The 24,408-nt window shown below is 37.1% G+C and overlaps 1 protein-coding gene across 2 annotated transcripts in view; it reads right to left on the bottom strand.

Moving 5' to 3' along the window:
• UGGT1 (UDP-glucose glycoprotein glucosyltransferase 1) overlaps positions 1-24,408 on the bottom strand; it is a 113,528-nt gene that overhangs the window by 75,213 nt on the left and 13,907 nt on the right. For both annotated transcript variants that reach the window (XM_086718294.1, XM_025934966.2), the window contains exons 5-15: positions 22,423-22,535; positions 20,086-20,260; positions 18,177-18,273; positions 16,854-16,932; positions 13,922-14,022; positions 13,112-13,211; positions 11,948-12,008; positions 7,376-7,467; positions 5,416-5,566; positions 2,631-2,750; positions 1,468-1,553 (exon numbers count right to left, since the gene is read on the bottom strand). In XM_086718294.1, coding sequence (XP_086574420.1) covers positions 1,468-1,553; positions 2,631-2,750; positions 5,416-5,566; positions 7,376-7,467; positions 11,948-12,008; positions 13,112-13,211; positions 13,922-14,022; positions 16,854-16,932; positions 18,177-18,273; positions 20,086-20,260; positions 22,423-22,535 — 1,175 coding nt within the window. The remainder of the gene's footprint in view (positions 1-1,467; positions 1,554-2,630; positions 2,751-5,415; positions 5,567-7,375; positions 7,468-11,947; positions 12,009-13,111; positions 13,212-13,921; positions 14,023-16,853; positions 16,933-18,176; positions 18,274-20,085; positions 20,261-22,422; positions 22,536-24,408) is intronic.

Consider the following 24,408-nt stretch of genomic DNA (forward strand, 5'->3'; position numbering starts at 1 on the left):
TTAAAATCTCACTTGTAACAGAAATCACATGAGGACTGACCTGTTAATTCTTATGAAAACAAAAATAAGGGCTAAGTATCTCCTCACAAAGGAATTCCCCTTTCCAAGTTTCCAATTTTCAGAAAGGGCATCAGAGTTTTTCTGTTAGCTAGGCCCTAAAATGCAGACTTCTGTTTCTCTCAGGCCCAGTTTCTCATCAAGTACCACTAGGGAGTCTCCCAGATTTGTCCGCTCCTCTCCTCAGCCCCTGTCAATGCCCTGGTATACCACATCAACACAGACAAAGACTAAAACAACAGCCACTCTGCCTTGGGTCTCTCCACCAACCGAACAAGCATGCTTCCCTACTGCCTATGAGTTAAGTGACTTCTCACCTACCTTTGCAACGTGAAGACCTCATTCCCTCTTCTTGTCCCTCAATGCAATTCAATAAATATTTACTTAATGCCCACTGTGTACATGGGCCAACTTCTGTGTTCTTTTATTTCCCTTTTAACCAAAATACACCTCTGTCTGTAATCTAGTAGTTTAGTCCTCCATCAAACCAGGGGGTATTCATGTTTTACATGAAAAATCTCACTAAACAAAAATCTCTGCTTTTCCATCAAAAAACCCCTCTATTTTCTTCAAAGCCTAACTGAAATCCGACTGTTCCATGAAACCTTTGTCCCTCCCAAATGTCCTAGTTCATAATCATTTGTTTCCCTGAAATCCTAAAGCACTTATGACCAGGACACAACCTAGCCCCTGATCAAATATCTTCTTAAAGAGTCTGGAAGTACGCACGGTATTTTTTTCAAGAAGGTAGGAATACAGCTTAGATACTATCCACAGCATTTAGCTCAGTGCTGCGTACAGAACACACAACATTTGTTAGCTAGACTTTTCTTCTCTATTTTCATGTTTTCTAAGAATTCAAATTTTTGTCAGCACATAAAATTCCCAGACATTATTTGGAATGTAAGTGAAAATATCTTAGCATGTATATGTAAAAGCCTTAAAAAACTGGTCTTAAAAAGCACAGTGAAAAACCCACCCATTCAAGTACCCTGTTGGTAGATTTGGCAACACAAGTGAAATAAATGTGTCTGCATCTACAAAAGGCTGTATGCACATTTAGTTCTTGTCAGTCTAACAAAAGTTATTGGCAAAACTCTTTACCTCCACCGAAAGGGGAAATAGGCCCTGTCATGTGGACACTTACCTAGGAAAACTCCCTTCCACTGGGAAACAAGATGAGACCACAAATTATTTTTACATGAGCTATTAAGAATTCAATGGTATAAGCCTTTATTCACTGAGAATGAAATTTTCCGCCTCAAAAGATACTGCTTCATACTAAGCAAAGATATAGAGGTCATTAATGATCTGACTATTAATTATCCATGGCACCAGACTTGCATTTAAAAATGACAAACGAAACCTCAGCTAATTAGATATATATCATTCAATCAATACCAGTGTTACCTTAGTGGTATATGATTACTGAGGAACATCTCAGCTGTGTTAATCAACTCTGCTGTGGTCTCATGAGCAGGATCAACTATGAAAACCTGTGAAGGGAAAAGGGGGAAAGGAACATATGAAATGAAATTTATTCAAATGTAACAGGGCCAATGAAAATGCCATTACTCTTTGCACTTGAAGGTAATCTTTTTGAGTTACTCTTGAACCACATAAAAGAGGAGGTACACAATAGCAGTTTCCCTCCTTTATGTTCAAAGAATTCAGTACTAAATTCTCACGGTGTTCTGCTAATAGCATGGGAACTGTGTTCCAGATTCCTAACACCCATACTTCTACTACACCTAACAAAACCCAAGTTTTAGCAACTCCCCTACCTTAGAAAATGGAGATTACCTCTTTTTGTGTATTCAATTGTAAGCATCTCTGAATTAAGAATTCATTTAGAACTTAACTTTTAAATCTCAATACTAGCTATTATGTATTAAGGTCTCATGATGTGCTTCAAATCCATGTATAATCTCATTTAATAAAGTTCAGATATATGGGTAAGAGAAACAGAATGAAATTTTGACTGAGAAGGAAAAAAGTGGCTTCAAGAGTCAGGCAAGTACAGAGGATAGTTTCGCTTACAGGTTCTGGTGAAGGAGACCCCTAATCTCTTTAAGAGCAGATAATGGCAAAGGAAGAAATAAGAGGAAAAAAAGAGGGCAAACTAAGAAACCTCTTCTCTCTCTTGAAAGCAGTGAAATAAAGAAAAACAAGTAGGAGTTCACAGATTTATTTAAGGAAATAAACTGAACTATCAAATTTTAGAGATTAAGACATTAAAGGAAAAGAGTAGCAACATATTCATCTTCTGGGTAAAACTATCATAAAACTAAAATAACACAACCTAAACTTTCAGGTTAAGGTAACATTTCCTTACACCCTGATGGAGGCAGTAATGCTACTGTGACGTCTCACAGCCCTATATGTGATAAATACATTTAAAAACCCTTTCAGATTGAATATGGAGTTAGAAGAACATATTTAGTGGTCATAGTGGTGATAGAAGCACCTAGTATAGGAGAGAAGTGAACAGTCTATATGGCTGAAAGGTAGGGGAGAAGTGGGAGAAGTCAAGGGAGAAACAGAGCTTATGGCTAGACAATGAGCTTTCTCACCATGTTATGCAAGTTTTTCCTGATCTGCCGGATAACCCCAGGAAAGGTGGGTCGAAGCAATTCTTGTAGACTAGAAGGCCATGAATTATATCTGCTGTCAACCTCCAGGTTGTTGATCCACTAGGAAGGAAAAAAACAAAACAAAACACGGTGCATACACTTTAGTCACCCTTAGTGAAAAGTGCTAGAACTGTCCGTAAGACTTGAAATGATTTTAAGAAGAATCACATGGAAAACACCATTTTCAAAATTACAAAGATCAAGTATAAAAATGAGTGACTAAAGCACAAGCCACAGAATAAAAGATATTTGCAACCTACAAAACCAATAAAAGGACTAGGGTCAAGACAATGTATAGAAATCTAACATAATAAAAAAAGGCCCCCAACATATGAGAAATGAAAATCAGCCATGGAGATGAAGAAATTTACAGAGGAAATTCAAAAGAGCAATTAATACAAGGAAAGGAGTATATCTTCACCAATAACCTGAGAAACAGAAACTAAAACCACAGTCAAATTTCACACTCATTAAACTGAGAAAAAGTTTAAAGTTTGTCAATATCCAAGAATAGGCAAGGGTATACAGTAATGGAAGCTCTGACCCAACACTGGTGCTTGGAACAGTCACTTTAGGGAAAACAAGGTAATAAAGTAAGACTTTATTACTACCCTACCCCTAAGTACTCCAGTTCTAGGCATCTACTCCAAATAAATTCTCACATATATGCACAAAGAGAGAAATACAAGAAGATATTGTACTGCTTATCACAGCAACAAAATTGGGCACAACCTAATTCCATAAAGGGAGCAGTCTGTAAACAGTATGTACCATTTCTACAAAAAGGGCAAGGAGGGAAACTACGGGTATGTTACTTTGTTCGTGTAAATAGAGTTATTTAAGGAAAGATACACAAGTAATTGATAATGCCTGTTACTTCTAGGGACAAAAACTGAACAGCTGGGTGATGAGACTTTTCAATACATACCCTTTTGTATGTCTGAATTTTAAACTGTGACTGTATGAAAGATTTTTTTTTAATAAGCAAAATATAAAACATGAGAAGATAAACAACCTTTTTGGATCAACCTACATAAGTCTGACAAAACTACTGAGTAACAAAAGGACAAAGAATACTGCCATGGCATTCTTCAAAATTTCAAGACATACAGTAGGAAATGCATACGTACTTCTGAAGAGGAATTACTTGCAGGGAGAAAACGGTGAACTGGGAAGAGAGCTAAAGAGGACTTGGATGGAAACATTGTTTTCTTCCAAGAAAACAAGATTTGACACAAAATGATTAAATGTTAAGGCAGAGAAAGTATGGGATGGGCCATATTGCTGTTGCTTACATTCATCTCTTTACTCTTTACTCTTTGTTTTTAACTCAAATGTTTTTAACAGGAAAACAAATGACATCACAATATTTATCAAAATAACACCTACATTACCCAGAGAGAACTCAAATAATGATCATCTTTATTCGACATAATTTTCTTTGGAAAAACTTTCTCTATGATAAATGCTGTATAGAAACCAAGAAAAAAGGATAGGAGGGCCAAGGATGGGTCAGGCAGGATGGGCCAGGCACATTGCTAATATTAATTGTGCTTTGACCACAAGTGCCCAGGACAGCTCTATTCCCTGCATTCTCTTTTATACACAAGGAGACATCAATACAGCAGATATAAATCTATATAAATCCTTCACATACAAAATAAAGTTCTTTAAGTTTATTTATTTATTTATTTAGAGAGAAAGGGAGAAAGAGTGTGTGCACATGCACACGGGGGAGGGGCAGAGACAGGAAGAGAGAGAAATCGAAGCAGGCTCTGCATTGTCAGAGCAGAGCCCAATGTGGGGATCAAACCCACAAACCGTGAGACAATGACCTGAGCCTAAATCAAGAGCCTAACACTTAACCTGCCTGAGCCACCCAGGCTCCCCAATAATCAAAGTTCTTTTAAAGGATATTAGCTAGGTACCTGGGTGGCTCAGTCAATTAAGCATCTGACTCTTGGTTTCAGTTCAGGTCATGGTCTCATAGGTTTGTGAGCTCGAGCCCCACATCGGGCTTTGCACTGTCAGTTCAGAGCCTGCATGGGATTCTCTCTCTACTTCTTTATCCTTCCGTTGCTTGTGCACGTGCTCTCTCTCTCTCTCTCTTAGGATAAATAAACTTTAAAAAAAATGTTTAAAAAAAAGATAATAGCCAAAGAATGATATTCTACACAAAATTACACAAGACTTGGATGCAACTGAGAAAATACAAATTCAGCATTCTTTTTTCCCCAAGAGATGTTCAGCTGAATCCTAGGGGGATACAAAACTGGAAAAATCACTGTCTTAACCACATTAAATATAATAATTCAACTTTTAGAGCATTTAAGAGACTACTTTGGGGCGCCTGGGTGGCTCAGTCAGTTAAGTGTCTGACTTCAGCTCAGGTCATGATCTCACAGTTCGTGGGTTCGACCCAGGCATCAGGCTCTGTGCTAGCAGCTCGGAGCCTGGAGCCTGCTTCGGATTCTGTGTCTCCATCTCTCTCTGCCCCTCCCCTGCTCATGCTCTGTCTCTGTCTCTCAACAATAAATAAATGTTAAAAAAAAAAAAGAGAGACTATTATATACACATGGTCCCATATAAGCAGTTGCTGTAAATCACTGTTTGATGCCAATAAAGGAGATGATAGAAATAACTTACCTCTCACAAAAGACAAATGAGAAAGACATAATAAAATGTCTGCCCAGAATGCCCTTGGACACTCAAACGGAATACCTACTGAAATAGCAGGACTCCTGATGTCTACAGCATAGTCAGCTTCAGAGGGCTGGATGTTCAGTTTCAAAACATTATGCAGAGAAAGACCTTCTATTCCCAATCTATGCAGACCTTCCATTACCCGAGCTTCATTCCTCAACACATCAAACAGACTGGAGAGTGGGGGAAAGTAGGTATTTAGTAGAAAAAGCTTTAAAAAAAAAAAAAAAAAAAAAAACCTCACCATGAAAAAACTATCCATTCAAACTCAATGCCCTGTTCAAACCAGTCAAGAAATCAAAAAAGGGAGCTCTTCCCCTTGCTTCATCTTGTCAAAATACATCAAACAAAGTACATAGGACTTGCTTCTTGGTTCATGTTTATTTACACTTATCCATGTATATACCAGGTATAAAATTATCTCTAAATATAAACACACAATTTGAGGATGAAATAATCCTCATCTGTATTTTACACTGCATATTTTTTAAAAACACTACAGTAACCTCTCTGTATTTCTTACAACTGTACATAAATCTACAGTTATCTCATAATTAAAAATCTGTTTTAAAAAAATACATTATATAGATTTAACATAAACTTTAACATCAGTGTCAATTTACAAGGTGCACACACATATGACCACAGTATAAGGTCTAGAGGAATTTATACCCAATGTAGAGGTTTTTGAGGGAAGGTAGAAAAGATGGGAAGAAGGAAGAAACAAGAAGCAAAGATGAAGACGTTACTTTTCTTAGTTCTTTTATCTGGGTATTATTTAAAACTGTTTAAATGAGCAAGAACTCAGTTTGTAAATCCTGAAAAATTAAAGAGATATGTGTATATTTTTTATTTAAAAAAAACAACATATATGGGCAATCTTTATTTAAAGTGTCCACATCCATTTTACTTTTTACTAGCTCTAAAAAGCAGTATGAGAACATTAACAGTTCAATGAAAATAATTAATGTGAAAAATATCTTACTGTGGGAACTGGCTCTTCTGAAGCATTAGCAATAAACTTTTATTTTTACTATTATGAAACCCAGTGTCAACTGTATCAACCTTAATCCCAAGGACAAAATCTGAATTCTATCTATCCACTCTCCTCCCCCACCTCCCCTGCAAAAAATTCATGAGACCAATTCAGAACAAGTTAATACTGAGCCACATTTTAACAACACAAAAAGGGTAGATACTCAAATAACATGTGTAAGACAGAACACCTTCTGAGACACCAGATGCATAGGCATTTTGAATAAATCTACTTCACACTGTTTCCAGAAGTAAAAGAACCTGCTTGAGCTCTCTCTTTTTTTTTTACGGTTGAGAGGAAAACTATAGCTCTAAAAGGGCACCCTCAAAAGACTTGGGCCTTAAATGTCCAAGACCTTGAACATACATCAAATGACAGGGTCACCAGGGTAGCTCAGTCTGACTCTTGATTTCAGCTCAGGTCATGATCTCATGGTTTGTGAGTTTGAGCTCTACATCAGTCAATGTGAAGCCTACCTGGGATTATCTCCCTCTCTCCCTCTCTCTCTCTCTGCCCCTCCCTCCCTCCCTCTCTCTCTCTCTCAAAATAAATACATAAACTTAAAACAAAAATGACAGTGTCATCCTGCCCATCCCAGTCATGAGCCTACCTAAATGCATTCACCTGGTAATAAGCCATCACAATCTGAACATGTTACAAGGAGCTAACACAATAAATTTTTTTTTCTTTTAGTGCTCATTTATTTTTGAAAGAGAGACAGAGCGAAAGCGGGGGAGGGGCAGACAGCAAGAGAGATGGAGACACAGAATCTGAAGCAAACTACAGGCTCCAAGCTGTCAGCACAGAGCCTGACGTGGGGCTCAAACTCACAAGCCATGAGATCATGACCTGAGCCAAAGTCTAATAACCAACTAAGCCACCCAGGCACCCCACAAGAAGCTAACATTATAAAATCTTTTCAGAAAATGAAAAACATTATCCATACCTGAATATATCCTGTGTATCTAAATCAATGTGAAGTCCATTGATGAACAGTGCTGAGTCTCCAGGTTGTAATCCTAAAGTTCCCTTGAAATACTGAAATATTAAAAAAAAAAAAAAATTGTTAAGAAGAAGAGGATGTTTAACAAAAATTTCCACGTTTCTAACTTTATTACATGTACAAATGTTGGCATCCTCCTATTTACTATAGGAAACCCTAAGGATGGGTTAAGATTTCCTTTTATGTACTCCCACAGATCCTTCATAGCATCTATTTTGTTGTAATGAAACTGCTGGTTGTGATAAAATATACCTCTCTTCCCTCCCTCCTTCCAACTTTGATTAATACAACTGTTTAATGTCAGAGAAGGAGGAGAAGGAAGGAGACTGGTTAAATAAGCCAAGTGCTGAGGATCATTTTTCATAAGAGACTTCTGTTACTCTTGCCTGTTTGTGATGCCAAACAAGGTGGTAACAGCAGTCACTAACAGCTGGGGCTCCTGATGAACTCCAAAGACCTAATCTGAAAGGGTTCAAAATCCCACACCTCCCTGAGACCTTCAAACTAACACACATCAAGAAACTGAGTTGCTGCCCCGAGGAAGCACCTATGTGCAAGCTAACTCTCTAAGCGCTGGTCTCCATGGGGCGCCTCAACTGCTGCTCCCTGAGGTGGTGGCTGCCACGGCACACAGGTGACTGTGCAGCCCTTCAGACCTGCCCGACCCATCCGACACACTGCTTGGATGTGTCAGCTTCTGTTGACTTCTATCCTTTCCATTTAATTCCTCTTTCCTTGGGAGCCGCTCCACACAGCAAAGGGAAGAAACTACTCAGATACTAGGGACAGAAATTAAACCTTTAGTTCTCATGGGGCTGGGGGAAGAAGGGCAGGGACCAGTGAGCTTCCTTCATGTCCCAGTAGTCTGCAGACTCAGTAAACTTCAAGGTCTAGTATTGCATGGGTAAAGCACAAAACAATGACGAAGCCACATTTGCTTCTTTGCCTTGAAGGATTAAATGGCAAGTAAAATAAGGGGAAAATAGAAAGCTGCATCAATTCAGAATTGGAATTTCTTACGTGGGAAGGAAAAACTCCATGTCCACTCACACCCAGGCCATAAGTACAGCACCCTCTGACTGTAAGAAACACAGATTCTGAGCTGCTAAGCATAACTCATATCCATTTCAAGATCTGGTAATACAGCAAACTTCACTTTTGAAAATTCATCACACTGAAGATTTAATGTTTGTACACATTTTTGCATGTTTTATACTTTTGTATTTTATACTTTAATATTTAATCAAGAAACCCCGAAGTATCTAGGAAGTACTATAGCCTATGTAATTTAATGTTTTGTCCTCTTGGTGGGGGGAGCCCTGAAAGTAAGATAATATTTATTTTTTTTTTTTAATTTTTTTTTCAACGTTTTTTATTTATTTTTGGGACAGAGAGAGACAGAGCATGAACGGGGGAGGGGCAGAGAGAGAGGGAGACACAGAATCGGAAACAGGCTCCAGGCTCCGAGCCATCAGCCCAGAGCCCGACGCGGGGCTCGAACTCACGGACCGCGAGATCGTGACCTGGCTGAAGTCGGACGCTTAACCAACTGCGCCACCCAGGCACCCCGAAAGTAAGATAATATTTAATATTGCTATTCTGAAAATCAAAAACAAGGTAAATAAAAAATGTCAATAAGGTTTCTTCAAATTAGTACATATTGGAGATAAATTTGGTTTACTTACCCCTCAGATCTATTTAACTAATATCTTCTATGTAAAGGTTTTAAAAATCTGGGGTAAAGACAGACTGAACACAAGCATTTCTTTCCCTCCTAAAACTCTATTGAAATGTCAGTTTTTTAAAAAGGGATTTTTATAGAGTTATAAATCCACAACAACAAAGAGAACAAAAGAGAAAAAGGGCAACTAATTTTGGAAGCTAGAAAGGAGATATGTGAGTAGCAAGAGTTTTAACAACCCTGAGAAAGCTAAAGGCTAGGCTGACAGTGGGGAAAGCCAACAGAAACCACAAGTTACCCTGTGGAACTCCTCAAAAGGCTCAAGAATTGGCAGCACAAAGAACACAGGTAAGAGGGGGTATCCACTAGGCTAAAAAATGAGTTCTGATGTATAGCTTTTTAAAGATAAGAGCCCCCAGACTCCCCGGTTGATTTCACGGAGCAAGGTCCCTCCACTCCAGAAAAACGGAACGCTTTCATTCCCTGTGAAAGAGTGAAAGAATCTGGGAACTCAGGGAAATGAAACACAACTAAGAGCAGGAATCCCATATGGAAAACCGGGGACTGAGTGGAAGCTCCTGAATGTTCTTTCCTACTTGGCTTCTACCACTCCAGCAGCCAGACTTCACCTTCTAGGTAAGAAAGAATCAGAAGATCCTTTTCTGGAGACTGAACAGCTCAAGAGGAAAAGTTTCAGACTGACACACTGGGACAAGCTAGGAAATGGCCATAACAGGATAGCCTACAGTCAAAAAGCCTCAAGGCTTGCCATCAGCTCCTTACTGCTACTGCCTCATTCTCTTCAATATGAGCAGCAATCACCAGACATGTGAGGAAAGCCTCTAACATTAAAGAAAAGAAACCAAGACAAAAAGAAAGTCAACTTAAGAGGAAACAGATACAAAAGAGAAGAAAACATACATATACACTACTGACACATTCAAAATGACATGAGAACACCATCAAAAAAAGGTCAAAGAACAATAACCCTTGGAAATTAAAGATTTGACAACTAAAGGAAAAAATCTCAACAAAGGGGTTGAAAATCCTCCCCTAAAAAGTTTTAAAATAAAACACAAAAGAATTGGAAAATAGGAAAGAAAATACACATTTTTTAAATTAGGCCAAGCTAGTCAAGGAAATGCAGCATCTTAAAAATAAAGAATTCCAGGAAAACAAAAGAGAGAAACTAGATGGAAAAATGCAAGGAAATAAATCAAGAAAACTTCCCAAAACTCTAGGAAATGATTTTCCAGATTCAAAGGGCCCATCAACCACTCAACAGTACAGAGATTTCTTTAAAGGGCATAGCACTGTGAAAATTCAGATTACTAGAGCCAAAAACAACACCCTGAATGATTCTGGAAAGAAAAACTAGATCTCATACCAAGGCTTCAGACTTCTCAACGACCACAACAGAAACCAAAATTCTAAGAAGCAATGCCTTCAAACTGTCACTATTGACCCCCGAACTCAAAACTGACCCACTGAACTCAGGAAATTCCTAAAAGTTTCTGTCAGTCAAGTTCATCTCTTAGAAACTAATAAATTGCTAGAAAAGGAAAAGAAACTATTTGAGGAAATATGACACCTGTGCAGATGAATCAGAAAGTGCTCCACAGCTTCCTCAGCTTCATTACAATGTTAAAGTCCCCTTCTTGGAACTATTCATCCCAAGCCCTAATAAAGGAGCCAGCCTACCTCTGTTAGAGTAGTCATGGTTTTGGAAATTATTCCCTGTGATCTCCCTATTTCTACAAATAAAGATGACCTTGTGAGGCAATTCCTCCTGGTGTGGTCTCTGTCTGTAACTCACCAAGAAGCAACTCACTTTGGTCCAGTAACAAAACTTCTAAAGGACTTCCAATCTAGATTTCTATACTCAGCCAAGCTATCAATAAAAACAGAAATGGAAAATTGATTTCTCAGCATCTGAAATGCAACTTTTCTCATGAAGAATGATGTACTGCACCAAAAAAGGGAGTAAACCAAAAACAAAGAATACCAGGAACCCAAGAAATAGGAGATCCAACAAAAGAGATTAAAGCAAGGTCCCAGGATAACTGGTATGCCCTAGACATAAAGAACAACCAGACCATAGTGGAGCAGAACAAAAATTAATAAAATCACAACATGAAAATACAGAGAAAGTGGAGGGATGGGGAAGTGCCAGTACAGAGTAGTGGCAGACATGGGGGTGAGGGGCAGTGAAAGAAAGTTAAATGTCATCTTTGTAATGGGAGGCCGACACAGAAGACTTGAAACTGGAAAACAAAGCACTAATTTAAGTTTACGATAAAGCTGGGGATAAACATCAAAACAATCAGCTAAGGGTTGAAAATAGATGCTTCTAGCAAGGAGGACAAAACAGGGATTAAGTCCAGAAGCCTGGGTGGCTCAGTTGGTTAAGCACCTGACTCTTGATTATGGCTCAGGTCATGATCCTAGGATCGTGGGATTGAGCCCCACGTCAGGCTCCATGCTGAGCAAGGAGCCTTGCTTAAGATTCTCTCTCTCTCCCTCTGCCCCTCTCCCCTGCTTGCTCACATTCTCTCCTTCTCTCTCACAGATAGATAGATAGACAGACAGACAGATTAAAAACAGAGAATAAGTCATGTTAGGGGGATGCTGCTTATCTAAACAAAGTGGTGGCACCATCTGATGTTTCAATTATATTCATATTCAACTTTAAATATTAAAAACATAAAAAAAGATTACAGAAATGAATAAAACACCACTATCTTTGGTAAAAGTTTGTTCAATGTCATTGATGTAACTCAGATTTCCTCATTTTTAAAAATACAATACAAAACAGAAAGACCACTGGGTAATACCTTCTGATTCTCTTCCACTTCGGTTCTAAGTTCTGAACTCACCGCTGTTTTTGTTATTGCTCTAAAGAAATAAAAATGTTATCGATGTTTAGTTAATTTCCGTATATTTGTATGTAAAACAACAAATTCCTTAATACAAAAAAACAAAAAAATCTTCACCTTTACAAATAATAAATATATTTCTCCACTCAGATGTACATATTTTTTCATTACTTCAACATACAACATCACAGAAAAGTAGCAGTAATAGCAGCATTTTAAATCAAGTGCAGTTATTCCAAAGATGTTAGGTTAAATATATGTAACTCTATTCCTATACACAATCTCTACTGCTCACAGACTAAGGGATAATGTTAAACTAAGGTGACAAACTGCTCATGCTACTTAAGCACTTTTGGTGGAGGTGGCATCCTACGTGTATATCTTCAATAGCATACTGAATTAAATGAGATTGTACTATATGATTTATAAGTCTTTCTAAGAAATGGTTGCCAAGACTAACCAAATAAACAAACTTATTTATAAAGCATCTCACATAAGAAGTCAAAACAGCTCATTCAGTTACTCAAGAAAAACACTGGCAACCATTTAAGTTGTTAGTCTCTAAAAATTTGGCTTTTAAAAAGATTTATGAGATATGGAGGATATTACACAACTGAAAGCAGTATTTAAAAAGCTGCACTCAAAATCTTACTGTCACCATGAACAAGTCAGCCTATAGAACTCATATGCCTCATTGAGTTTAAATTAAATGATGTATACAAAACTCTTCAGGAAGAAAAACACAGTCGCTGCTAGACCCTGTATTAGTTACATCCGCATACATCAGATTTTGTTAACTCATCTAAATCTGACAGGCAGGGATCATTATTTCCATTTTAATGCTGGGGAAGTGAGGTAATGAGAAGAGAGGTAATTATTTGCAAATGTCACACAGCTAGCAAGGCAGAGCCAAGGACACAACCTACATGGGTCTCCAACCTCACAATGTAGGGTACTGCCAACTTCCCAGAAAGATAGCGTCATCAGTGGCATGGTGCTGGTATTAAAACTTTAATTTTCTAAGCATTTTCATATTTTACTTGTCTCATTTTGCATGTAAACATGAAGATAATTAGGTATATAGTAAAGAGAAGAATGTCTTAGAGCTTTACTCTTCATTACCTGGCTTTGGTAGGAAAATTTTGACTAAGATCCTTCATTACCACCAAAGCTAATTCAACAGGAGCAGCCAAGATTCGGGAAGCAGTCTGGAAACTGAGATCTGCAACAAGGTCAAGTATAAAGTGTATTAATCTAATGCAATGAGAAATAAGGGGGAAAAAAACATTTATTTCTCATTATTTTCTTGGCAATTGAGAATGTTTTAGAATGCAACCATTTCAGAGAGCACCCATGGTTTAATTCTAGGTTTTGTTCAATTCCTAGTGTTTATTGTTACATTGCTTGCTATACTTGCATAAAACACTAGAGATATACTAACACATTTACATTTAGCATAGGATAAATCCACCCCAAATCCTTTTCATTTTTATGAATTTACAATATACCACAAAGTATAGTAAAAGTCTTTAGTAAATTATGCTTAAAAAAAAAATTTGATAAAATAGACCTTTGGGCCAGAAAAACACACATATCCTTCATGTTAATATGTCTTTAACATTTGACAGATACACTATTCAAGAAATGTATATATAAAAAAATAGAAAAACTAAGACAAACATTATAAACTTAAGAATCTGTTCACACAGAGAAAGATCTGGCATTCATTTATATACATACTTCTGCATACTGTTAATCTGTCTACAAAAGGACTTCCTTTCCTTTCTGATTAATCATAATCACTTTATCTGAAAATCTGTGGTACCCTGAGAATCAGGCAAATAAATAAAATTAAATTCAAATTCTATTAGTTTTTTAATACCATAAAATTCAGTCAAAAGTAGGCTGGTGATTCCTCTACATATTTGTTACCTTGCAATTGCCAAACTTTTAAAGGAGCCATTTCATTGGTGCTCTCCACAAGATGTTTTCTGAGTTCCTTCAACTGTCCCTTCAGGTCAGGGTGCAGGTCTCTGAAAGAAACATAAAATCAGTCCTTTAACATGTCTTTTCTTTCTCAAAGCACACGTAGAAGTTGGCTCCAACTTTATATTCATGATTTTCCCCTTAGCAATAAGTAAATTCCTACAATAAAGGGAAAATATTAGAGCAGAATTATTTTTCTTAAAAAATAAGTTAATATAGAAAATGATCATCTTTTAAACCATAAAATTTACAGATTAAAAAATGAATCACCACTACAGTGATTCTCTATGTCAGGGAGAGGGAATGGGACTGAGAGTGGGGACAAAGGGGACCCCAAGTCTACCTGTAGTGTTTTACCATTTCTTTCAAGTAAAAGAAGGCATGTGTTGGAAAAAAACTTCATAAATAGTTCTTTGAAACAGAAAAGCATGTACAATTACAACCATCAATTCTGGGTGATGAGCACATGCGTATGTTCTATTATTTTCCACACTTTCCTCAATCTTTTTAAATTCTCAAAATAAAACTGGAAATACAATGCTGCCAGTCCCAAGATGGATTTCTTTCAGCTACATGCCCATAAATCCTTCCATCACATGAATAATACAACTTAAGTTAACCAAGAGCACTGGGTTTCACTTAGTTTTATTTTGAAATACGGTGCATTCTATTTAAAGCTAGTAAAACAGAAGTTATCAGAGGCAGATATGTATCATTTAGATCAGACAACAGATGGCTTGTTGAGTAATTCTGTTCTTTTAAATGCTAGCAACTAAAAATTTCTTAAATGCCACATACAGAAAGTAAAATATTTACTCAGATCCTTCACCTTCCAACCAATCCATTTCCAATCAGTTACTCCAACGTCTTCTTCATGATGATCATATCCGAAAATGGTCCCATTCATTATTCTAGGTAGCTAAATAACTATTCCGAATGTGCAAAATGGAAAACGTCTTTAATATGCTACATACTACCTTTGTGCTCTAAATACATAAGATCATAATGCTATCCAAAAATCAAGCATAAAAAACATGAATATGAAAAAATATTCTGGAAAGCTGGGTCCAATAAAAATGAAACCTGACTGCATACTAATGAAGCCAAAATGATATTAAATACAATGAAACATTCATATGCATGGGATGGACTCAACATGTCCACAGAAATTCAACATGAACGGAGTCATCTTTGCTAACCCGTTAGTCTGGTTAAGTCATTTCACTGGGCCCCATGTTAAAGTTCAAGTATGTGAAACTGGCCTACACATACTTCTTCATGATCTTTCCTTTACAAAAAACAAATAAACGAACAAAGAAAAATGAGAAAACGCCACTGTAGATGTCCTAATTAAGATTTCCAGATAAAGCAGAAGTCCGGGCTCTGAACAATTGTCAAAGTATAATAGAAATAACTACAACATTTAAAGTAACTACTAAGAAGAATTTTCAGTCATAAATTTCTCTGAAACTTTCATAAAATGGCTATGAAATTTTCTTCAAGAAAACATCTCTATCCTCTTTCATATAAAGTGAAATCTAGGGAGCCTGGATGGCTCAGTTGATTGAACGTCCAACTTTGGCTCAGGTCATGATCTTGCTGTTTTGTGAGTTTCAGCCCCGTGTCAGGCTCTGAGCTGTCAGCAGAGATTTATCTGTGTTTCCCCCCCCCTGCCCCTCCCCCACTATTACTCTGTCTCTCTCAAAAATAAATAAAGATTAAAAAAATAAAGTGAAATCGGGGCGCCTGGGTGGCGCAGTCGGTTAAGCGTCCGACTTCAGCCAGGTCACGATCTCGCGGTCCGTGAGTTCGAGCCCCACGTCAGGCTCTGGGCTGATGGCTCAGAGCCTGGAGCCTGTTTCCGATTCTGTGTCTCCCTCTCTCTCTGCCCCTCCCCCGTTCATGCTCTGTCTCTCTCTGTCCCAAAAATAAATAAACGTTGAAAAAAAAAAAATTAAATAAATAAATAAATAAATAAAGTGAAATCTAATATATATTTCAACTAAACGTGTATAAGATCTACTGCACCTCTTTTGCATTGTTTCAGACTATGTTTAGCTTAAGTAAATAGCTATGACCTTTTAAAATACTTTGTCGATTTTCTTGGGAAAAATTGGGTGAAAAAATCAGATGTCTCCTTTTATGTGTAACTTTATGTCATCAAATGCAAGGCCCAGAAAAGAAAATCAACTAAAGCCATAGGCAGGAAGCCATATCATTTAACAAAAATGTGCTTCGAAGTATGGAAAGAGCCCAAATGTCCATCTATGGATGAATGGATAAAGAAGATGTGGTACATATATACAATGGAGTATTACTCAGCAATCAAAAAGAATAAAATCTTGCCATCTGCAACTATGTGGATGGAACTGAAGGGTGTTATGCTAAGCGAAATTAGTCAGAGAAAGACAAATATCATGACTTCACTCATATGAAGACTTTAAGTTACAAAACAGATGAATATAAGGGAAGGGAAGCAAAAATAATATAAAAACAGGGAGGGGGATGAAACATAAGAGACTCTTAAATATGGAAAACAAACAGAGTGTTACTGGAGAGGTTGTGGGAGGGAGGGGGCACTAAGGAATCTACTCCTGAAATCATTGTTGTACTATATGCTAACTTGGATATAAATTTTTAAAATAAATAAAATTTAAATAAATTAATTAAATTAAAAAAACAAAAAATGTGCTTCAGATGTCTGGAAATCATGAACTATACAGTAAATTAAGTGGTAATTGCTTCCTATCAGGTTACATATATAAAGCACTACTGAGAGATCTGTAACTCAGACAGTAATGAGAAAGATGATACCTACAATGCAAGGAAGCTTGGAAGTTTAAAAGAATAAGGGCATTTCCTCCAAAAATATACATACCTTAATTTTCCAAAGAGGAATCCCTGAACTTCATCAATAGGATCATTCTCACCAATCACTGTAGCATTTACCTCCGTTCCTATAAAAGCACAAGCAAATACATGTCTAACCATTCAGACAGGAAATAAAAATGTTATTAACCTCATAAAATTTGAATAATGTAAAACAAATTAGAAACACCTGAAATTACAATACTACTTAAAACACTGAATACCTCAATGACCCTTTTGTAGAGTGTTTTTTTTTTTTTTTTCAACGTTTATTTATTTTTGGGACAGAGAGAGACAGAGCATGAACGGGGGAGGGGCAGAGAGAGAGGGAGACACAGAATCGGAAACAGGCTCCAGGCTCTGAGCCATCAGCCCAGAGCCTGATGCGGGGCTCGAACTCACGGACCGCGAGATCGTGACCTGGCTGAAGTCGGACGCTTAACCGACTGCGCCACCCAGGCGCCCCAGAGTGTTTTTTTTTTAAAACAGACAGAATACATGTGTTTTTCAATGTATCCTGTGTTCCTGGATACAGTAAGAATGTATTTTTCCCTTGAACTTTGGAAAATTTTACATGTTAAAAATCTCAAAAGCTCAAAATTAATACCTCTAAAATTATGAACAGTGGATTTTTCAGTATCAAAATTCTAAAGAACTTCCAATTAAGCAACTTAATCCTAAATATAATTATTGGTAACAGAATGTTGAGGCTATCCTCCATTTACCCAAACCAACCACCTTTATCTGTAAAATAAGCTCACACACTGGGTGTTGTATGGAAACCAATTTGACAATAAATTTCATATATTAAAAAAAATAAAAATAAAAATAAAATAAGCTCACAAGGAAGAAATAGAACGACTGCACATAAAACTTGTGTGGTTGAAATAATAAATTCAAAACCCTAGAGTAGTACAATAAGTATTCCAAGTGCGGAAAATAATCAAAAACACAAAATTGTTCATTAAGATAGTTTAGGATTTCACTCTGGGTCACAAATTAATGGCTATTTGTGAATTACACATCATCAATAACAACAGCTACAATTATTGACCTTTTTGTGCAAAGAACTATGCTACATTCTTTCCCTATACATCTCATTTTCTCTTCACAAATACTTTAGGAGGCACATGCCATTATCTGCACTTTACAGACAGAAAATTTAGGACCTACAAAATTTGCTTCACATCACCCAACTCACAGGTAACAGGACCAGAATTCAAACACAGGTTCATCATGCTCCTAAATCTATTCTTTTACATTAAGGAAATAAATTCCCTTTAACTCACATTTAAGGAAAAGAAAACACATTGGTCTTAATTCACAAATTCACCTTTCACCTGAGTATCATCCTTGGCCTTGTACTCAGTGCTCTTAATTGCCAACTCCACACCATAGCCAGAGAGGTAAACAGGTTCCTTCCTCGGATTCTGCAAGCAGAGTAAGTATTCCACCATTAACACCTGGCTTCTTAAATGTCACAATGAACATGACGTGAACATGTTAACATCACATAGCCACCACCTAGGATTATGCATTCAAAATATAGCTAAAACTTCCACGGGAATCTCAGCCTCGTTTAGATTTTGTATCCTGCCACAAGTATGGGAATGGGAATTCCAAAGCAGAGGCAAAACCAGATGAAGGGACAGTGACAGGGCAGAAGTAACCAAACCACGTGAAGAAATAGAGAAAAAGAAAAGGAAATTCCAGAACTTACAAAGCAGGGTTGGAATACCAATGAGGTTTCAAACCCAGAAGTACTTTGATAGGACCATGTGTGTGTGATGTATTCATTTTTTATTAAATTTAAATGTCTTCAAAAAAAAAAAAAAGTCTTCAGGTTGGGTTTGGGCTGACCAACTGTCACAGGCTTACCACCATCCTGAATGAGGATGGCGCTTTAGATATTTTAATCTTTAATAACAGCAATATAGCCTGGAAAGCAGTTGTCAAAACTAGGTATTAAAAAAATCTGTTTCAAGGGGTGCCTGGGTGGCTCAGTTGGTTAAGCGTCTGACTTCAGCTCAGGTCATGATCTCACAGTTCGTGGGTTTGAACCCCGCGTCAGGCTCTGTGCTGACAGCTCAGAGCCTGGAGTCTATTCAGATTCTATGTCTCCCCCTCTCTCTGTCCCTCCCGTTTGCACTCTGTCTCGCTCTCTCAAAAATAAATAAACGTTAAAAAATTTTTTTTAAAAATCTGTTTCTGTTCATACAAATTTTCATTTAAATATTTATTTGGGAGTGCCTGGATGGCTCAGTTGGTTAAGCATCCGACTCTCGGTTTCAGCTCAGGTCATAATGTCACAGTTCATGAGTTTAAGCCCCATGTTTGGCTCCAAGCTGAGAGCACAGAGCCTGCTTGGGATTCTCTCTCTCCCCCTCTCTCTCTGCCCCTCACCTGCTTGTGCACGCTCTCCCTCTCTCCCTCTGTCTCTCCTAATAAATAAACTTAAAAAAATATTTTGTTAATATATATTTTGCTTATAGGGACTTACCACGCCATTTTACTGAGATTATGACACAGAAACTTTAAAAGCAAATATGTTTACATATAAATATGTTAATTGCTAAATGTTACAAAAGACTTTAAAAACTTAATTTTAGTCAATTCTGCTTGTTTTTATGCCTTTAGAAATCCTCCCTTTTACATCAAATGAAAAGATTCCAAATGGAAAAAAAATTTTTTTGGAAAGGAATTCAAGAATCAGTTCCATAGTATGATGATTATATTAAATCTAGAAAATATAATTTACATGTTTCATTTTTAAGTAGAATGTACACTTTATTAAGCCATTTTTAAAGCATAATTATTTCCTATTTCTTCAGACTGGCAAGCAAAGTACCTCCTACATGCAAATAACAGATATGATGAAAAGTAGATCAAATAATTTTATAAAGGGGTGATATTATTAGCTTAATGTGCTAAGGTCGTGCAGGGCAAATCAAGATTTTTAACAGCTATAAGGGGCACCTGGGTGGCTCAGTTAGTTAGGCGTCCAACTTCAGTCATTATCTCACAGCTCATGGGTGTGAGCCCTACGTTCCAGCTCTGTGGAGCCTGTTTCGGATTCTGTGTCTCCTTCTCTCTCTACCCCGCCCCCACTTGTACTGTCTCTCTCTCAAAAATGAATAAATGTTAAAAAAAATTTTTTTTTAAGTTTTATATATATATATGTGTGTGTGTATATATATATATACACACACGCACACACAATACATACATAAGTCAATACTTACAAGTATATAATGTCTGAGTACATAATTGATTTTGCCTGCATTGTTTTTTGATATAAGTTGGCGGTGGAAATTATAAAATTCCTCATAACCAATCTCAGAGTAGAAAATGACCACTGGGCTTTCAGGATTAGATGATGGGTATCTGTGATCTCCTTTGAACAATAAAGGTTTGGGCCTGAAAATAAATATTAGAAGCTTAATTTTTTTTCTGGTTTTTATTTTAATTCTAGTTAGCTAACATACAGAGTTACATTAGTTTGAGGTGTACAGTATAGTAATTCAACAATTCCATAATCACTCAGGGCTCATCACAAGTGCACCCCCAATCCCCATCACCTATTTCACCCATCCTCTTAAACTTAAAAAAAGTTCTTAAAAATTAAAAATGGTACAAGATGTAGCTACAGCAGCAATAATTTAAATAAAGATTATAAGCATCTTAATACAAAGAGTATTGGGGTGCCTGGGCGGCTCAGTCAGTTAAGCGTCCAACTTCGGCTCAGGTCATGATCTCACAGTTCATGAGTTTGAGCCCTGCATCAGGCTCTGTGCTGACAGCTCAGAGCCTGAAGCCTGATTCTGTATCTCCCTCTCTCTCTGCCCCTCTCCCACCCGCACTCTCTCTCTCAAAAATAAATAAACATTAAAAAAAAATTTAAAAACAGAGTATCAAAACAGTTTTCAGTCAGTAAGAACACTGTCAAATATGAGTCTTATTCATGACTAAAAATAATAAAAGCACATCATACTAACTATAAAATACAGACTTTGATTAGTAATTGTTACCAATTCCTAGAGAAGGATGAAAGGCAGAAAAAGGATACATATCCACATCCCATAGTACTAAGGCTTTATTACGCTATTCTACTATATAAATAGATTATCCTACTATCTGAAAACATAAGCACAAATAACGTGAAAAAGCAGGATGATTTTAAGCATATAACTGGCCAACCACAGCATCTCCCTCCTCTATCATTTTTGCTACTATGATCTTCCTACTAAATGATTTAATATTTAAGTTTCCCTCATAAATTTTTAAACTTGCCCCTCAAAATAAATTCCCTAATATCAGCATCAAGATATCAATAGATCTTATTGCACAGACTTTATGACTTGCCATTCCTTTTACAATAAACTATTTCTTAATAAACTGTTCCACAGAAGGTAAAGAGATAGAAGTAAGGATATTCACTATAGCCTTATCACAATAACAAACAAAAAAATAGAAAACAACTTTTAAAACTATCAGTAAAAAACTATGAGACATTCTTACATAAGCTATTTTTCATGCATTAAAAATAATGAGGTACACATACATGTACTAATGGGAAGAAGCCTCTTGTAAAAATAAACCTACCTACCTGTATAAATCTATAACCACAGAAAAAAGCCTAAAACATGATGACAAACCATTAAAAATAGTTACCACCTCTCAGAAGAGGAGACACCATCATTCTTTTCTTTATAAATGTCTGCATTATTGTTTTAACAAGTTAGAGTTTTTTAAATCAATTAATTTTGTTTACCCCAAGGGAGCACCACTTTACCATGCAAGCCATTCTCCAATGTCCATTCCTCGGCCTGGACATAGCTGGAACACGTACCCCATTTTCTGGTTGTCATTCTAAGTAAAAAGCTCTCCCGCCATTTAACGGGCAGAGAACAAGTGCTGGGAAGAGTACCTCACTAAAGAGCTACCCTACCTGAAATGCCCTTAGGCCTCTGGTAGAGCAGAGCAACACCACAGAGAGGTCAGTTATCCAATTTAAAATGGCATTACAGAGAAGGTACAATGGGGTTACTGCCATAGCCAGACAGCAAGAGACACCTGTTATATCTGTCCACCAAAGGAAACCTACCTTTAAGCAAAAAGCCAGCCCATTAAATTACCAACTTAATATTCAAATTAAGCTTGCTATTATCTTTTAAATAGTCTCCTTCGTCTGAAACTAGTAATACTCTGAGAGATCATTATCATTAATATCACTACTTCAGGCACTGGTTTAATACACAGGGTATTCTTTACTACACTAATGACAAAGCCTATGTAATCTCACAGAGAGTCATCACTAAATAATAACAGGAACATAAAGTACTCTTATTATCTCTATTTCAAAGTGAGGTAGGAAAGAAAGGTTAAGTAATTTGCCTAAGTTTACAAAACTATTTTAAGTGATAGAGCTGGGATTCAAATCTAGTCGGTCTGATTCCAGAATCCACACTCTAAACCACTGTATCTACAGACCACAAAACCTGTAAGAAATTTGAAGGGTGGGCTTGATATGGAAGAAAGCACAATGAAATACAGTATGTGTGAAGAAACACACAATTTACCTTTCAGACGCTGTGAGGAGAAGAGTCTCAAGGGTGTCAAAATCACAAGTCTTCTTTCCATGCACAGAGAAAAAAGAATTACATCCTTCTGGTGGAGGCTCATCAGCTGCTATCTGCCATTTAAGACACAAGACACTCTCGTCATGATTTCTAACCACAGACGAGTAAGGACATGAATACTCTAAACAGGTAATTAGATGATAATAAAATAACATCAACAAAAAGGAAAATCAACATCTACTGAACTCCTACAATGTGACAGGAAGAGTTTCTCACATGTCACTGTTTCTCACATATTATTTCATCTAGCTCCTCCCAATATCACCGCATGAGGTTGGTATTCATACCAGCCCCAAAACAGAACTTTAAAATTCTACCTCAGAACAGAACAAAGGATATCCAGGGAATACGGTATGTACCTTAAAGAAAACCAAGCTTACAAATATCAATTTTAAGCATCAAGGTTTAACTACACAATCCCTATTAAGTATATTAAGTCCATATCCATACATTAAGTACAATATGCAGATTAACTTGAAGGCTCTCTCTGAAATAGATAGAATGACACAGACTCTAAAAAAAAAAAAAAAAAAAGGAAACAACTGGACCAAAAAAAAAAGAGTATAGATGGAAGGTAAAATTATCTACGAAGCACACTAAGCTAGATATTCCAGGGAAAGGCTGAAGGAGACAGGAGTTTATGTTCAGAGTGAAATGCATGAACACCAATGCACAATGAGACAAGTCAATCTGCAGCTTTAATGAGAGATGCTGAGAAGACTAAGTACAAAGAGATGGGAAAAGAAAGGGTATAATGACAAGCACTGGTGTGTGCACTGATGTAATTTATATAATACGTTAATACTGTCCTTTTCTATAGACATAAGAAAAATAATTCAGAGATGGAAAAATGGTAAACTTGCTATGAAAAATTGATATTAAAACTTTTCATTACATTCTTCATTTTTTGGTAAATTACTATAAAAACTTACAAACACAAAAAAATAAGAAAGAACAGCACTTTAGCTGCTCTCAACTCTCTAAACTCATAAGCCTGGAGTCCTGCGAAGACAGGACCCCACTGTAAGGAGAAACTGCTCAGGGTGCCATAAAATTTGAATAGCACAGAGATATAGAGACAACTAAAGAGAAAATCCAATGAAAGTGCAGGAGAGGAACAAAGGAAATCTCAAAAACCAAACAACCATGTTTTTTTAAAGCCACCGTATTTTTTTCACACTACATAAAATCAACAGAAGAGGGAGCCATCAGGTCATGATCTCACGGTGCGTGAGATGGAGCCCTGCGCTGGGTTCTGTGCTGACAGCTCAGAGCCTGGAGCCTGTTTCAGATTCTGTGTCTCCTCTCTTCCCCAACACCCCCCCCCCCCCCCGCCACACCCCACACACACACACTCCATCTCTCTCTCTCTCAAAAGTAAACATTAAAAAAAAAAAAAAAAAGAAGAAGAGGGAGCCATGCCAGCCTTTAAAAGTTAAGAAAACCGTGGGTGCCTGGGTAGGTCAGTTGGTTATAAGCATCCTACTCTTGAGCTCAGCTCAGGTCTTGATCTCTGGGTCATGAGTTCAAGCCCTGCCTCTGGATCCAGCTGCCAATTTGCAGGGAACAGAGGACAGAGAAAAAGTTGAACTGTATCATGAGTATGTGATCAATAATACAGACTGTGAAAAAATTTATAGGGCAAACAGTGTATGTTATTCAAAGAAAAGAAAGCGCTAGAACTAGAACCTGTAAATTTAGGGCCACACCCCCAAAAAATTATCAAAATTTTCAAAACTCAGCAAGACTGAATTCTATCGTGTGGAGATGCACTCTTGGGCAGTAAAACGATAAAGAAACACAGCAAGTCATTCCAACAAAGGTTAAGAAAGTAGTTCTTTTTGGCTGGTGAGAGGCAGCTGTCATGAGAACAGAGCACAAAGGCTGCCAGTGGCCCTGGCAAAGTTCTACTTCATGACCTGGGCG

This window comes from Puma concolor, chromosome C1 (genome assembly GCF_028749965.1).
Source record: "Puma concolor isolate L17-30 chromosome C1, mPumCon1.1.hap2, whole genome shotgun sequence".
Lineage (NCBI taxonomy): Eukaryota > Metazoa > Chordata > Mammalia > Carnivora > Felidae > Puma > Puma concolor.